General features: G+C 53.4%; 1 protein-coding gene across 1 annotated transcript; it reads left to right on the top strand.

Moving 5' to 3' along the window:
• The first annotated feature begins 258 nt into the window (after positions 1 to 258).
• ABHD11 (abhydrolase domain containing 11) lies at positions 259 to 3,427 on the top strand. The gene is made up of 6 exons (XM_003416650.4): positions 259 to 404; positions 543 to 678; positions 1,693 to 1,866; positions 2,039 to 2,209; positions 2,315 to 2,496; positions 2,726 to 3,427. Exons 1-6 carry the CDS (start codon positions 283 to 285, stop codon positions 2,856 to 2,858), a joined length of 918 nt encoding a protein of 305 aa, XP_003416698.1. The 5' UTR covers positions 259 to 282; the 3' UTR covers positions 2,859 to 3,427.
• The last annotated feature ends 13,181 nt before the right edge of the window (positions 3,428 to 16,608 follow it).

A 16,608-nucleotide genomic window follows, 5' to 3' on the forward strand; every position in this document is an offset into this window, starting at 1 on the left:
GCGCCGACTCCCGCCCGGGCTCTGCGCGGGGAAAGCCGGGGCCAGAAGCCGACGCGGACCCCCCACGGGGCGTGGCCAGGGGCGGTGCTCCGGGCGGTGGGCGGGACCCCGAGGGGATTACGTAATGGCGAAGACGGCGCTCGGCGAGTACGTAAAACGTGGCCGACGGCGGAACGACGCGGGGGCGGGGAGTGGGCGGACCCGCGGCTGGGCGGAGCGCCAGGGAGGCGGGGCGTAGGTAGGACGCCGGCCGGGAGCCGCAACGTGTACTGGCAGCCGGGCATGCTCCGCTGGGCCCGAGCCTGGGGGCTCCCCCTTGGGGGCCGCGGGCCCTCCCGCCCCAGCTTCTCAAGGGTCCCCGTCGCAACCAGCAGCGGCGGCGGCGGAGGCGGGGCCGAACCGAGGTCAGTGGCGGCGGCCGGTGGGAGGCCGTCTCCGGTCCGGCTCCTCCCCGTCCCACCTGCCCGGATGCCCCGGTTCCCTCCCTGGGTGCCGTTCTGCTGCCGACGCGGACCCTCCCTCCATCCCCGTCCCTCCGCCAGGCCGCTGCCGCTTTCCTACACGCTCCTGGACGGGGAGGCCGGCAGCCCCGCCCTCGTCTTTCTGCACGGGCTCTGCGGCTGCAGGAACAACTTCAGCTCCATCGCCAAGGCCGTGGCCCAGCAGACGGGCAGGAAGGTGAGCTTCCGGGCGGGGCCGGGGCGGGGCCGGCCTCTCAGCCCACAGTGCCGGGGGCGGGGCCGGGGGCGGGGCCGGCCTCAGTCCTCACTGCTGGGGCGGGGCCGGGGGCGGGGCCGGCCTCTCAGCACACGGGGCCGGGGGTGGGGCCGGCCTCAGTCCTCACTGCTGGGGCGGGGCCGAGGGCGGGGCCGGCCTCTCAGCACACAGTACCAGGGGCGGGGCCGGGGGCGGGGCCGGCCTCAGCCCTCACTGTGGGGGCGGGGCCGGCCTCAGCCGCATTGCTGGGGGTGGGGCCGGGGGCAGGGGCGGCCTCAGTCCTCACTGCCGGGGCGGGGCATGGGGCGGGGCCAGCCACAGCCCTCACTGCTGGGGGCGGGGCCGGACCCTCAGCCCTCACTGCTGGGGGTGGGGCCGGGGCCGGGGGCGGGGCCGGCCTCAACACTCAAGGAACGTAACCCGCAGTAGAGTGAAAGGAGCTGCCCTTCCAGGGATGGAGGTTAAACCCACGTTCTTTCTCGCGTCCTCCGGTCCATCCAGACCTGCATCAAACAAACTCGCCCTAGATCTGCGTCTGCGTGCGCCGCACTGAGCTAGGCTGAGCTGTCCTGTGCCTAGGCTCCGTCACCCCCTCCGCAAAGGGGGCAGACCCTGCCTGTTCACCGGGCAGGACAGGGAGCCCCTGACCTCTCACGGCAGCCCGCCTTTTGTGCTCCGAATATTGGAAATCCTTGGAGCGTCTTTCCAGCCTTCTCTGGGGTTGTCACCTAGCCAGGCCAGACCTTCAGAGATGCTGTTACACCCCTTGGGTCTTCTCTGGCAGAGTAGCCCCAGGATTCTCACCTGGACCTCCTGCATCTGGGAACTGGGTCGTCTATCACCATCCCTTCCCCCCGGTCAGGATCTGTCCCCAGGTTCCACACCATGTGACCTGCAATTCCTGCCAGGCCTTTGACGTCTAGGCCCCGGAGGTGGATGCCAGCTGTGCCCCCGCCCCCCCCCCCCACTCCTCAGGTGCTGACAGTGGATGCCCGGAACCATGGTGACAGCCCCCACAGCCCAGACATGAGCTACGAGGCCATGAGCCAGGACCTTCAGGACCTCCTGCCCCAGCTGGGCCTGGTGCCCTGTGTCCTCGTTGGCCACAGCATGGGAGGCAAGACAGCCATGCTGCTGGCACTGCAGAGGGTGAGCTGTAGCCCTGGGCTCTCCTCCCACCCGTATAGGCCCTGAGTGCCCAAGAGGCAGTCTGGGACCAAGTGAGCCTTGGATGGCTGAGGTGGAGAAGTTCCGGCCCCAGGAGCTGTGTGACGCCCTCGTGCCATCTGAGGCTGCTCCGCAGTCTGGTTTTCTCCCACAGCCAGACCTGGTGGACCGCCTGATTGCTGTGGACATCAGCCCAGCAAGGACCACGTCCATCTCAGACTTCCCGTCCTACTTGGCTGCCATGAGGTCCTTAGACATCCCAGATGAGCTACCCCGCTCCCGTGCCCGCAAACTGGCTGATGAGCAGCTCAGCCCTGTCATCCAGGTGATGCCCCCGTGTCACTAGATGGTGCGGAGGGCTGGGACCTGTCAAGAAAGGAGTGGTGACCCCAGGCCTCACAGTGACCCCTAGGCTACTGGACCTCCACAGGACATAGTCACACGGCAGTTCCTGCTCACAAACCTGGTGGAGGTGGATGGGCGCTTTGTGTGGAGGGTGAACTTGGATGCTTTGGCCCAACATATGCAGGAGATTTTGGCCTTCCCACCTCGACAGGAATCTTACCCCGGGCCAACCCTCTTCCTCCTTGGTGGCAACTCCCAATACGTGCAGTAAGCCAGGCTGCCAGGGCGGGGGACATGCCTTACTTACCCAGCCCCCAACCTGGTATCCTTCCTGGGGCAGTCCTGTAAGGGCCTGGAAACAGCCCTGGGCTCACCGGCTCATGAGGCTCCCCATCTCTTCTCACCATCCCCTCTTCCCGCTTTGCCTCCACTTCTGTTTCTCTTTCCCTGTCTTTCTACTTTCATCTCTCCTCGGTGGTCTTCTCTGTGTTGATAGCCCCAGTCACCATCCTGAGATTAGGAGACTCTTTCCTCGGGCCCAGATGCAGACGGTGCTGAACGCTGGCCACTGGGTTCACGCTGACCGCCCGCAGGACTTCATAGCTGCCATCCGAGGCTTCCTGGCCTGAGAGCTCTGCAGTGCTCGCAGGAGGAGGTGTGAACCCCCAGGCTTCAAGGCCCTACAGCCTCCCCATGTTTGTGCACAGAGGGGTTCAGGCAGGCACTGAAAGGGCACAGGTGTACAGAGGAGGTCAGGCCTGAAGTTTTAATAAAGATGCTGCTGCCAAGGCACTGGGCTGAGCTTTGTCATCACCAACGCCCCCACCGACCCAGGGGGGATCGGGCCCAGGACACCCCTGCAGTTCCAGGGTCCACGTGGCCTCCCAGAGAGCCCCTGGACTCTCTCTGCAGCTGACTCTGGACCCGTTGCCTCACCAGCTGTCGCATGTCCTCCTGTGGGTGGGAGAGCAGGTTCAGGGGCCAACCTGGGCCCTCGCCCTCCCCTCCCGGGCCTGGCCAGCAGTCCCGCTCTACCTCCCAGGCTTCCACCTCCTGCCTCAGTCGCAGCTTCTCTTCCAGGAGTTCTAGCAGCTGGGCTTCCACAGCTCGCAGCTTGGCTCGGCACGTGTCCAGCTCAGCCTCCACGGCCTGCTTCCTGTGGGGGTAGGGAGGGTGGCCTGGGCCTCAGGCCCGCAGATCTGGTGGCTTTTTTTCCAGAAATGCCCAACTGCCCCCTCCTTGCTGTAGCAGGACAGGGCCCTCAGGTGAAATACCCTTGCCCACCAGCCCCTGCAGCAGCTGCTCCTCACTTGGCAATGGCTTCATCCCGCTCCTGAAGGACTTGGTCCAGTGAGGGCTCTCTCTGGGTGCCCCCCAGTGCTCCAGCCACTTGGGATTCTGGGCTCTGTTCAGGGTTGCAGAGGAGGAAGCAGTGACCTGGACCTTGCTTGAGTGAAGTGCCCCACTCTGGGCCCTTCCACCCTGACTTGGCCCAGATGCTGGGAGGGGAGGGCTCTCCTGGTTCTGGAAGTAGAGTAGGGGCGTTGGATCATGCCAAGGGGGTGATAGGTGTGGCCCCTGCCTGGCCTAAGGGCAGGCAGACTGGATGGGGTGTTTGGATCCCAGAGGAGGAAAGGACTTGACACCTACCCCCAGGGCATGGGACGAGGTGGGTTCAGAAGAACACTTACCCCTCAAGGGTCCCAGACAGAGAGGTGGCCTGGTGACTGGGACTCTTGTCAGCTGGGTAGGGCAGCAGGACTGAGCCCTTTGCCTTCTCTTCCGGGGGAAGGCACTCCCTGTCAAGCTCCACCCCGGCAGGCCTGCCCAGGGCAAGGAGGAGGCCCGTGCCTCTGCTTCCCTCCTGGATCCTGGAGCCCTCTCCAGGCCCAGAGCTTTCTCAGCTCCTCTGTGGCTGTCACATGCAGGCCCTTACCCCAAGGGGGTACTCTGCCCACATCTGGAGGTGAGAAAGGGGAAGAACCAGGGCTTGGCCCCAAGACTGCTTTATTGCTGAGAAACCTAAGGTACCCAAGCTCACCCTGAAGGGTTGGCATCTTGGCACCTTGAATGACATCATCCACATGTATACCTAACTCAACGGCAGGTCCGTACCTCAGCTGGAAACATGAGAAAGAAAGCTTAGATATTTCTTTCAAACTTTCCCTAACATCTCAAATACTTATCCTCCCTAGTGCTATCTTTGGCTCACTGTTGTTAGGTGCTGTCGAGTAGCTTTCGATTCAGTGATCCTGTGTAAAACAACAAAACACTGCCCAGTCCTGCAGCAGCCTCACAATTGTCGTTATGTTTCACCCTTTTGTTGCCGCCATTGTGTCAATCCACTTTGTTGAAGGTCTGTTTTGCTGACCCTCTACCAAGCGTGATGTCCTTCTCAAGGGACTGGTTTCTCTTGATAACAAGTCCAAAATAAGTAAGATGAACTCTCCTCATCCTTGCTTCTAAGGAGCATTCTGGCTGCACTTTTTCCAGGATAGATTTATTTATTCTTCTGGCAGTCTGTGGTATATTCATTATTCTTCCCCAACACCATCATTCAAAGGCATCAATTCTTTGGCCCTCCTTATTCATCGTCTAGCTTTTGCGTGCATGTGAGGCAATTGAAACTACCATGGCTTGGGTCAGGCACGCCTTAGTCCTCAAAGTGACATCTTTGCTTTTTAACATACTTTAAAGAGGTCTTTTGCAGCAGATTTGCCAAATGAAATGATTCGTTTGATTTCTTGACTCCTGCTTCTCTGGGCGTTGAATGTGGATCCAAGTAAAATGAAATTCTTGACAACTTCAATCTTTTCTCCGTTTGTCATGATGTTGCTTGTTGGTCCAGTTGTGAAGATTTTTGTTTACGTTGGGGTGTAGTCATACTGAAGGCTGTGGTCTTTGATCTTTGTCAGTAAGTGCTTCAAGTCCTCTTCACTCTCAGCAAGCAAGGTTGTGTCACCTGCATATCGCAGGCTCACTAAAAAAAAAAAAAAAAAAGAAAACCAAACCCATTGCCATCAAGTCAATTCTGACTCATAGTGACCCTATAGAATAGAGTAGAACTGCCCTGTTGGGTTTGTAAGGAGGCTGGTGGATTCAAACTGCTGACCTTTTGGTTAGCAGTGGAGCGCTTAACCACTGCACCACCAGTGCTCCGCAGGCTCACTGTTCCTCCTGTTTTTCCAACTTTCTACACTGAGCAAGGGTGGGTCAGCTGTGCCTTCAGGGGTCTCAGCCGCCACATGTCTCAATGTGAGCACCACATTCCACACCACATTGAGCGTGCACGTATGTAAAACGTGTAAAAGGGAATTTTCCCTGTGCAGAGGCCTTCTCAGCAAAGTTACATCTTGGGGATTACGTCCTTAACTCAGCCCTAAACAGTAAATGCCTCCTTCAGGACCCCAGGGCGCCCCCTGCTGGGTCGTCTCAGTCAGGTGCTCCCCCACAGCTGATGCAAAAACTTCTTTAACTGAGTCCAGGTGAAAAGGTAGGCATCAGCTGTGTCATGGATTGAATTGTGTTCCCCCAAAATGTCTGTTAACTTGGCCAGGTCCTGATTCCCAGTATTGTATGGTTGGCCACCATTTTATGTGGTTTTCCTGTATGTTGTGAATCCTGTCACTATGATCCTGTCACTATGATGAAATGAGATGGATTAGTAGCAGTTACACTGATGAGGTCTACAAAATTAGGCTGTGTCTTAAGCCAATCTTTTTTGAAATATAAAAGAAAGAAATGAGCAGAGAGACGTAGGAACCTCATACCACCAAGAAGGCAGCGCCAGGAGCAGAGCGTGTCTTTTGGACCTGAGGTGCTCCCTGACTAAGGGAGGATTGATGACAAGGACCTTACTCCAGAGCCAACAGAGAGAAAGCCCTTCCCTGGAGCTGGCGCCCTGAATTCAGGCATCTAGCCTACTGGACCATGAAAGAACAAGCTTCTCTTTGTTAAAGCCATCCACGCGTGGTACTTCTGTTATAGCAGCACTAGATGACCAAGACAAGCTGTACCGCAAATACAGCCCTTTGGTCAGGGAGAGCCGTTCATCATGTTTTCAGAGCCTGCTCTGTGCCACATCCCAGACAGAACCAGGCTGTCATAGAAGGCAGCAGAGGCTCAGGGGGCAGAGAGAGCACAGAGGAGGCCCCTGTCATACCAGGCTTGTCTTTGAAACTATATCAGACATGTTACTCTTCAATCTTGCTCTTCAGTGTCCAAAAAATATCCTTTTAAAAAAAAAAACCCTATGGTATCAAATATTGTACCCAGTTGTCATAACTCTTTCATCTCTCAATTTAGGGCAATTCACAGCCTTTCCTTGAGCTTCATGACCCTGACATTTTTTAAGATTACCCAAACCCACTGCCGTCGAGTCCATTCTGACTCACAGGTTGAACTGCCCCATAAGGTTTCCAAGGCTGTCAATCTTTACAGAAGCAGACTGCCACATCTCTCCCACAGAGCAATTGGTGGGTTCGAAACACCAAGCTTTCTTTTAGCAGCCAAACGCTTTAACCGTTGTACCACCAGGGCTCTTCTTTAAGATTATGGGGAAGTTATTTCCAAGACTGCCCTTTAATATGGATGTATCCAATTCTTCCTCATGATTAAATCACCATTATGCATTGGGGGCTACAAAAATGATGCTGTGTTTTTCTCATATCCAGTGTTAATGGAACCATGCTCACTTGATTAACACGATGTTGCAAAGGCAAAGTTACTTTCTTTCCCTTTGTAATAAATATTGGGGGAGAAGAAATACTTTGAGACCATGAAAAATCCTTTTCATCTCACTTTCACTCCTGGGTTTTAGCACCTATTGATGGTTCATGCCCTAAATAATTATTACTGCAAAGGTTGTCAAATGGTGATTTTCTAGTTTCATCATTCTGTATACATTTATTATTGGCATTCTATTGAAAAAAGAATTTTCTGTTTCCTCTCCCACATTTATTTATTCATTTAGCTATTTATATCAGGTGGACTCATGGTTTCCTATTTTATTCAATGGACTGTAATCCACTACTGTCATTATTTATTTGATGTTCAGATCGTCCCAGACTTGGTCAGTGGATGCCCCTTACTGCCTTCTTGTTGTTTTGACATATCTCATCATTCTTTAAACACTTCCTTTTTTTCCAGCTCAACAAGACATACCAAGTTCATCTTACATTGCTCTGCACCAGCCTTGGAATTAGCCATTTCTCCCAAGATCCCCCATTCATTTTAGTGAGGAGTGGTATTTAGAAACCAAGATCAGGGTGTTATGTGTGCTTATTACAGTTAGAGTGATCCATCTCCCAGGCCCACTCTGTGGACACACATTTATACACAAACATATATACTTATATCTATGTTTATTTCTGTTTCTGTCTACATCTCTTGAAAACCACAAGTTTACATTTGTTGTTGTTGTGTGCTGTTGAGTCAGTTCCAACTTAGTGACCTTAAGCACAACAGAGTGAAACACTGCCTGGTCCTGCGCCATCCCTACGATTGTTGCTATGCTTGAACCCACTGTTGTAGCCACTGTGTCAATTCATCTCCTTGAGGGTCTTCCTCTTTTTCACTGACCCTCTACTTTACCAAACAAGATGTCCTTCTCCTGACTGATCCCTCCTGATAACAAGTCCAAAGTATGTGAGACACAGTTTCACTATCCTTGCTTCCAAGGAACGTTCTGGTAGTACTTCTTCCAAGACAGATTTGTTCCTTCTTTTGACAACCCATGGTATATTCAATATTCTTCACCAACACTACAATTCAAAGACATCAGTACTTCTTCGGTCTTCCTTATTCATTCTCCAGCTTTTGCATACATATGAGATGATCGAAAACACCGTGGCATGGGTCAGGCGCACCTTAGTCCTCAAGGAACATCTTTACTTTTTAACACTTAAAGGGATCTCTTGCAGCCGATTTGCCCATGCAATGCATCTTTTGATTTCTTGACTGCTGCTTCCTTGAACGTTGACTGTGGATCCAAGTAAAATGAAATCCTTGACAACTTCAATCTTTTCTCCGTTTATCACGATGTTGCTCATTGATCCAGTTGTGAGGATTTTTGTTTTCTTTATGTTGAGGAGTAATCCATACTGAAGGCTGTGGTCTTCGATCTTCATTAGTAAGTGCTTCAAGTGCTCTTCACTTTCAGCAAGCAGGGTTGTGTCATCTGCATAACACAGGTTGTTAATGAGTCTTCCTCCAGTCCTGATGCCTCATTCTTCTTCATACAGTCCAGCTTCTCAGATTATTTGCTCAGCATACAGATCGCATAAGTATGGTGAAAGGATACAACCATGATGCACATCTTTCCTGACTTTAAACCATGCAGTATCCCCTTGTTCTGTTCTAAGGACTGCCTCTTGATCCATGTACAGATTCCTCATGAGCACAATGAAGTGTTCCGGAATTCCCATTCTTCACAATGTTATCCATAATTTGTTATGGTCCACACAGTCGAATGCCTTTGCATAGTCAATAAAACAAAGGTAAACATCCTCCTGGTATTCTCTGCTTTCAGCCAGGATCCATCCAACATCAGCAATGCTGTCCCTGGTTCCACGTCCTCTTCTGAAACCGGCCTGAATTTCTGGCAGTTCCCTGTCAATATACTGCTGCAGCTGCTTTTGAATGATCTTCAGCAAAATTTTGCTTGCGTGTGATATTAATGATATTGTTCTATAATTTCCACATTCGGTTGGATCACCTTTCTTGAGAGTTGGATCACCTTTCTTAGGAATAGGCATAAATACGGATCTCTTCCAGTCGGTTGACCAGGTAGCTGTCTTCCAAATTTCTTGGCATAGACGAGTGAGCACCCCCAGCGCTGCATCCGTTTGTTGAAACATCTCAATTCCTGGAGCCTTGCTTTTTTGCCAGTGCCTTCAGTGGAGCTTGGATTTCTTCCTTCAGTACCATCGGTTCCCGATCGTATGTTACCTCCTGAAATGGCTGAATGTTGGCGAATTCTTTTTGGTATAGTGTCTTTGTGTATTCCTTCTGTCTTCTTCTCGTTCTTCCTGCATCATTTAATATTTTTCCCATACAGTCCTTCAGTATTGCAACTTGAGGCTTGAATTTCTTCTTCAGTTCTTTCAACTTGAGAAATGCTGAGTGTGTTCTTCCCTTTCAGTTTTCTATCTCCAGGTCTTTGTGCACGTCATCCTAATACTTTACTTTGTCTTCTCAAGCTACCCTTTGAAATCCTGTGTTCAGCTTTTTTCCTTCATCGATTTTTCCTTTTTCTTTAGCTACTCGACGTTCAAGAGCAAGTTTCAGAGTCTCTTCTGACATCCATTTAGGTTTTTTCTTTCTCTCCTATCTTTTTAATGACCTCTTGCTTTCTTCATGTATGATGTCCTCCCACAGTTTGTCTGCTCATTTGTATTCAACACATCAAATCTGTTCTTGAGATGGTCTCTAAATTCAGGTGGGATAAACTCAAGGTTGTACTTTGGCCCTTATCAACTTGTTCTAATTTTCTTCAGTTTACATTTAGACCTTGAATTCTAATCCAATGACACAGGTTTCATTCTAACCTTCCTTCTTTCCATATTTTTACCCATGTGGCAAATGATTAATCGCTGGGCTACTAACCAGAAGATTCAAACCCACCCAGAGGCACTTGGGAAGAAGGGCCTAGCGATCTGCTTCTAAAAGGTCAAAACCAAAACCAAACCGTCGCCTTTGAGTAGATTCTGACTCATGGCAGCCCCATGTGTTACAGAGTAAAATTACTCTACGAAGTTTTCTTGGCTGTAATCTTTATGGAAGCAGATAGGTTTAGTAGTTAGTAGTCAAGTGCAAACCCTTTGTGCCACCCACAAACCTTTCCAAAAGGTCACAGCCATGGAAAAAAACCTATGGAGCACAGTTCTACTGTGAAATACATGAGGCTGCCATGAGTCGAAATCTACTTGATGGCAACTGGTTTGGGTTATTTTTGGTTGTTACTAGTTTTCCCCAATGTGCGGGCTTGGCTCCTGTGGGGCTGCCTTCCCACCCCACTCTGATGGCCTCCTCCTTGTGCATGGCTCTGGCTGCCACTGTGCTATCAAACATATTTCCACAAATATTTACTGAGCACCTACTATGTTCCAGGCAAGTTAGCAAGGCAGACAGAATTCCATGATCTCATGGAGTGCGTATTCTAGGGGAGGAATGGACAATAGACAAACGAACAAGTAGGTAAGATGGTAAGAAGTGCTGTGGAGAAAAATTTTAAGCAGGGAAGTGGAATGAGAAAAAAAAAAAGATAGCTATTTTGTGTAATTTTGTGGTGACCCTAAGGAGATTGCATATACCATTTAGGTGGAAAACAACCATCTAATACATTCTCGTGACTTGATATAATACGGGCAGCATCATTCATGGATTCAGAAAGTGCTGTATTTCAGAGCAAAAGTGAAGATGACACAGTTCAAGAAAACTGTGTCCAGGACCTCGAAGGAGGTGCCGGGCGTGACGGTGACGCCTGGTGATGACAACGAGAGGCCGGAGTGCTAGCGAAACATCTCAATAAACCGTTTCACAAAACATGAGAGTGGGAAAACAATGTTAATAAACTGCTCCAATGAGTATGTGGTTTTAAATATGCATGTGACACCATCTAAATAAACTAGAGAGTTGATTATTTCATCTGTATCCCTAAAAGTTTAAGTTAGAATATTTGACCGATTTTTTTCTTTTAATCTTTTCATTGGGAAAAGGAAGAAATAACCTTACGTTCAGGCATATAGCAAATTTCGCCCCAAAGCCCCACCCCAGAGCTCACACACTAAGTACAGCAGTGGGACCTGGGACCTGACTGCCCACGTCTCCCCCTCCTGAGCCCCCAAGATGGCTGAGCCCTGAGCATCAGGGCTGAGCTGGAAGGATAGAAAGGGGAGGGAGAGCTGTCAGCTGGAGAGGGGCCTGGGCTTTGTGGCTAAATTATCTAGGATTTGGAGGACTGGGCAGCTTATAAACTGTCACCCAATCTTTACGACCTTGTTCATGTTCACTTCTGTGACCCACCCCCACCCCATTTCCTCATCTGTGGAGTGGAAATAACAGAGGGCCCCTCTGGGTCACTAAGGATAAAGAAGGCACCTTGCACAATGGCCTGAGCTCTGTAAGGAGCTGAGACCAGACCTCCCAGGAGAGGGAAACCAGGGAATTACCTGCCTGATCGAAGAAGGCAACAATGGGAGAAACACACGCACACACACAGGCCCTGGGGCCTGGGTCAGCTGTCCCTCTCATTGTCCACCCCCTGGCCCTACTCCCTGCAGTTTTGCTCCATGGGCAGTTTTGTTCCTGAGTCTGGCACAACCCTCCTCCTCCTCTTCCTCTTTCCCTGCAGCCCCTGCACTCCCCCATCAGTACTCTGTCTCGTCACTGTCAATGTGTCTTTCCCATCAGCCCGAGGGCTTCTGGAGTTCAGATGGTGACCATCATCACCCCAACCTGGGTACCCGGTGCTCAACCACTAGAGCGTCTGTGGGGCAATGCCAGCTTTGCCCAGTAGGTGGCAGAAGTTCCCAACATCAGGGATCCTGCAGGCAATAGGTCCCCGCCTAGCCTTCCACCCACTGTCCACCCTCTGGGATGGAAAATCCAAACGCTGCCTAGGGGCTTTGGGAGCTCCCACCTTCCCATCCTTCCCTCAGAGCTCCTTTATGGATACACTGCTCATCCAAGTACCCAAGTGTTCCACACTCCCTAACTCCACAACACACTTTCTGTGTCAGCCTTGAGGAATGGACAAGGGATGTCCTCAGTCCAGCGAGGGCACAGACGCCTGCACAGACCCTATTCACAAGGATGATAAGTACTATAAACGTAAGTCCTTGTGGAGCCACATTGAAGGAGCTCAAAGTTCATTCATCGGTGATGAGGGGCAATTTTCTGGAGGGACTAGCTGGCAGGTCAGGTACAGAGGAACCCGTTGCCGTCAAGTCGATTCTGACTTATCGCGACCCTATAGGACAGAGTAGAACTGCCCCACACAGTTTCCAAGGAGTACCTGGTGGATCTGAACTGCCAACCTTTTGGTTAGCAGCCATAGCTCTTAACCACTAGGCCACCAGGGTTTCTCAAGGGAGAAGGAAGGAAACAGGGAGGAGAGTGCTCCAGATTGGGGAAGGGTGTGTACAAAGACCCGAGAGGATGGTGTGCAGTGGCCAGGACAGGGTGGAAGGGAAGGGGGCCTCCAAGAGGTCAGGCGAGGCCAGATCTCAAAGAAGAGCTGTGGGAAGTCATATTGAGCCATCTGGATTTTCTCCCCAGGGCAACGGGACACCTGAGTGCCCTGAACGAGCATGGCAGGGAGGGGCAGGGGGCAGAATGCCTGTATTGGGCTTAGAGATGCCACTTTGCCTGGAGGGAAGATAAGGATTGCAGAGCATTTGTTCAGACTGGGGTGCATCAACTGTCCACACTGAAGAATGGGGGTGTCATAGGGACTTCTTCGTTCCCACTGGGAAGAAACCCTCCTCTCACCCATATTCCTACTTCATTCCCACTCTGCCTAGAATGCCTTTCCCTCCCTTCTCCACCTGCCCACCTCCTACTCCATCTTTTAAGCCCCAGTTGAAATATCTCACCTCTGTAAAGTAGTCCATGACGCCAGAGAGTTACCCGTTCGGGGGAGCAGGTGGTTTCTGTCTTAGCCTGCTCCGTGTCCTTAGACTCCTTCATGTCTGGCCACCCTCCTCAGGAGCATCCGGCTTCCATTTCCAGCCTTTGTTTCTGCTCCTACGTACACACATGCTCTCTGGAGTGTGGTCCATAACTTCCATCACCACCCCAACCCGGGCTATTCCTGAGTCTCCTGCCGCAACTCTGCACCACCTCTGGGCGTCTCTCCTGGATGTTGGGCAGGCCTAGAATGTTACCTGTCCCAGTCTGAACTCATCCCTGCCCCCATAACTCCTTCTCCTCCACAGCTCCAAGCCAGGAGCTCAGGCTCCCAACCCCACGAGGCCAGTCACCAGGGCCCGTTGCTTCTCATTCCTATCATCTGTCTATTGCTTCAATGTTTTACAACAAACTAGTATTCTTTCTTGAAATAAGGTATAGCAATATTGAATAAATCTCTTCAATGCCTTTGGCCCTACCGACCCTACCAGCCCTGCTTTTGTTCTCCCTTCTGGGCCACCAAATCCTTTCAGCAGTCCTCCATGCTGCCAGAGAGAGGGCCCATCACGTGCTTTAAAACCCATCTATCCTGAGGTGGCTTCCAGCCTGGACCTCTCCCTTGAATTCCAGACTCATATGGACAATGGCCGACTTGCCCCCCCGCCCCCCCACATTGGACAGCTCAAACTTAACAGGACCAAAATTCCAATACTGACTTACCTCCACCACCAATCTGCTCCTCCTCCAGTCTTCCTCCATCTTCACAAATGGCAACACCTTCTCTCCCTTTGCTCAAGCCACAAACCTCAACTCCAGCCATCTTTACTCTTCTATTTCTTTCATCAGTCCCCTGCCCCATCCATTCCATCAGCAAGTCCTGTTCTGCCTTTCAAATACATCCAGAATGTGGCCACGTCTCACCACCCCATGGCTGTCACCCGTGTCCCAGCCATCGTCTCTCACCTGGATGACTGCAACAATCTGCTAAGTGTGCTCCTGCTTCCATCCTCTGCCTCCTTCAGTCTGCTCTGAACCCAGCAACCAGAGCAATGCTGTTAAAGCCTCGGTGGACCAGGTCCCTCCTCTGCTCCAGGCCTCTCATGGCTCCCACCCCCACAGAGTAAGCCAGAGGCCATACGACTGCTCACCAGGCTTCAGGTGGTCTGCTTCCCCGGACCTCTCTGACTTCACCCCCTTCTGCTCTCCGCCACCCACTGCACTCCAGGCATCGTTATCTCCTTGCCGTTTCTCAGACATGTTGGGCCTGGGCTGTCCTTACAGGATTTGCACCTGGTGATTCTTCTGCTTGGAATATCCTCCTCCCCATACCTTCATGGCTCCACTCTGTATAGGGTTTTCAAGGCTGTGACCTTTCAGAAACAGATCACCAGGCCTGTCTTCTGAGGTTCAAACCTCCAACCTTTTGGCTAACAGTTGAGGGCTTCATGGTTTATAACACCCAGGGACTCCTAGTCAACACACACTGCTCAATAAATACCTTTGAACAAAGGAGTGGAAGTCTCACCCTCTGTTGCCTCTCACTTGTCTGCACAATGAAGCTCAACTGTCAAGACCTCCTTCCCTGGCCTCATCCCCACCTCCACTTGCTCTCAGCCCCGAGTGCAGACCACAGGCTCCAGAGAGTCTCCAGACAGCTCCGTGCTCTCTGCCAAAGTCTGTGGGCTCACACTTTCTCCGTCCAGGATGCCTGCAGCACTGCCTGTTGTAACCCCACTTCTCTAGGACCCCACTTGAATTCCACCACCTCTGGGAAGCTGCCCTCGCTCCTCACAGCTCTCATCACACTCTACTAAAGACATGTTTTTCATTCCACTACACTGGGGGCACCAGAGTGGCCCCCAAGAATTGTTTCCCAGGTAATGTTTGATCAATGAATGAATAAATTTTTGGATGAGGGTAAGACATATCAGACAAGCAGGGTTCAAGGTGAAGGGCACACATTTATTTTTTTATGCATTTTTCATGCTACCATTTACTGAGACTGGAGGAGATGGTGCAGTGGTTAAGAGCTTGGCTGCTAACCAAAAGGTTGAGAGTTCGAATTCACCAGCCACTCCTTGGAAACCCTATGGGGCGGTCCCACTCTGTCTAAATGAGTGGTGCTTGGCATGACACGGGCTCTGTGAGGGCAGGAGTGTGTCTCCCCTCCCTCCCCTCTCCCCACAGGGCCAGGAACTGTGCTCTGAGGTGGACCTATGACCTGCCCAACTGAGTTGCCCTGCACACAGGAAGGAGCACTGGATCGGGAGTCAGATAGCACCTTCCCTGCTGTTTGCTGCCTATAACCCAGGGCAAGTTCCTTCCGCAGGTGAGTCCTAGTTCCTCACATGGCAAATGGGATACCATCAACGCCTGCTCTGTGGGGCACTCAAGGTTGAGGCCTGGACAACTGGAAGGGGTGTGGCTGTCCCTCCTGCCAGGGCCCGTCTGAGCCAGGCCTTCTAGGGAAGGAGGGATGGCTGGAACGTGTCCTCTAGCCTGTGTGCCAGCCAGTTAACCTGTGCCCACAGCCTGGGGGGAGTGCCAGCTGGACTGGCCCAGCTCCAAAGCAACACCTTGGCAGCCCTAGGGAAGGGAAGGGGAGTGCTTGCCTTGGGGTCAGCAGGGCCCGGGCCAGTGCACAGAGGGGGTGGCCGGTGGGGGCAGTGTGTATGCACTGCTCTCTCAAGATGGCTGGAACAGTACCTGCTACTGACTAGTCCACACGCACCCATCCCTCGGCAAGTACAGGTACAGCTTTCCAGCCAGAGGAGGCTGGCCCCAGGCTGGAGGTTTAGCTGCCCCCAGCTTCTAGGAAGAAGATGGGACCTCAGGCCTGGGACTGAGGACAGGCTTGGAGATGCAGGGAAAGGGAAGGAGCGGGGGCTGTAACTTAGATCCCCCCTCCCCAGTGATAGAGGGGCTCCTGCAGCCTGCTAGGAGTGGAAACTAAAGGAGAAGGACAGTCACCAGCATCAGACCCGGAGCGGAGAAACCTGGGGAAAGACGGGGATTTCCGGGTGAAATGTGGGGGCGCAGGGGCTGAGGCTGGAGCTCTCTGGAGAGGTTTTTGGCTGGGGGAGAAGGGGGTACTGGAGGGCGCCAGGTAACAAAATCAAGGAAGGAGGGCCAACCTCCAAGTCCCCGGCGAAGAGAGGACCTCTGGGGGCGAAGATCCAGGGCTCGCGTCTAGGGGGAATGCTGAGAGGCGGGGTCCAGAGGGCGCTGGGACACGCGAGGGAGCAGGGGCTCCGGGGCCCGATCCCAGGCAGGGGTTACGCGTTGAGGACGCAGGAGGGCGAAGTTCCCGGGCTTCCACCCAAAGGGGCTCCGTCAGCGGGTGCGGTGGGAGCCAGAGCCCCATCCCGGGAGCCGGGCGGGCCCTGAGGAGGGAGGGGCGGGGCCTGCGGGGAGGGCGGGGCCATGGTGGGCGGTGCCTGAGGGGCTGCGGTGGGCGGGGCGTGGGGCGGGACCGGGGTCCTGGGGCCGGGCGGGGCCGGGCGGTGCTGCGCAGCCGCGGGGCGGGGTGTGAGGGCCTGCGGGGGGCGGGGCGGGGCTGCAATGGGCGGTGCCTGCGGGGTCCCGGGGCGGTGCCTGCGGGGCCGGGCGGGGCCGGGCCTTGGTGGGCGGTGCCTGCATGGGCCTGCGGCGGGCGAGGCCTGCGGTGGGCGGGGCGTGGGCCGGGCCGGGTCCCGGGGCCGGGCGGGGCCGGGCGGTGCTGCGCAGGCGCGGGGCGGCTAGCGCGCATGC

The sequence above is a fragment of the Loxodonta africana genome, chromosome 12, assembly GCF_030014295.1.
Source record: "Loxodonta africana isolate mLoxAfr1 chromosome 12, mLoxAfr1.hap2, whole genome shotgun sequence".
NCBI lineage: Eukaryota > Metazoa > Chordata > Mammalia > Proboscidea > Elephantidae > Loxodonta > Loxodonta africana.

Coding starts and splice junctions, on each gene's coding strand:
- ABHD11 (XM_003416650.4), top strand. CDS start 283: ATGCTCCGCTGGGCCCGAGCCTGGGGGCTCCCCCTTGGGGGCCGCGGG. Junction 405..542: donor GGAGGCGGGGCCGAACCGAG/GTCAGTGGCGGC, acceptor TCCCTCCGCCAG/GCCGCTGCCGCTTTCCTACA. Junction 2,497..2,725: donor GGCAACTCCCAATACGTGCA/GTAAGCCAGGCT, acceptor CTGTGTTGATAG/CCCCAGTCACCATCCTGAGA.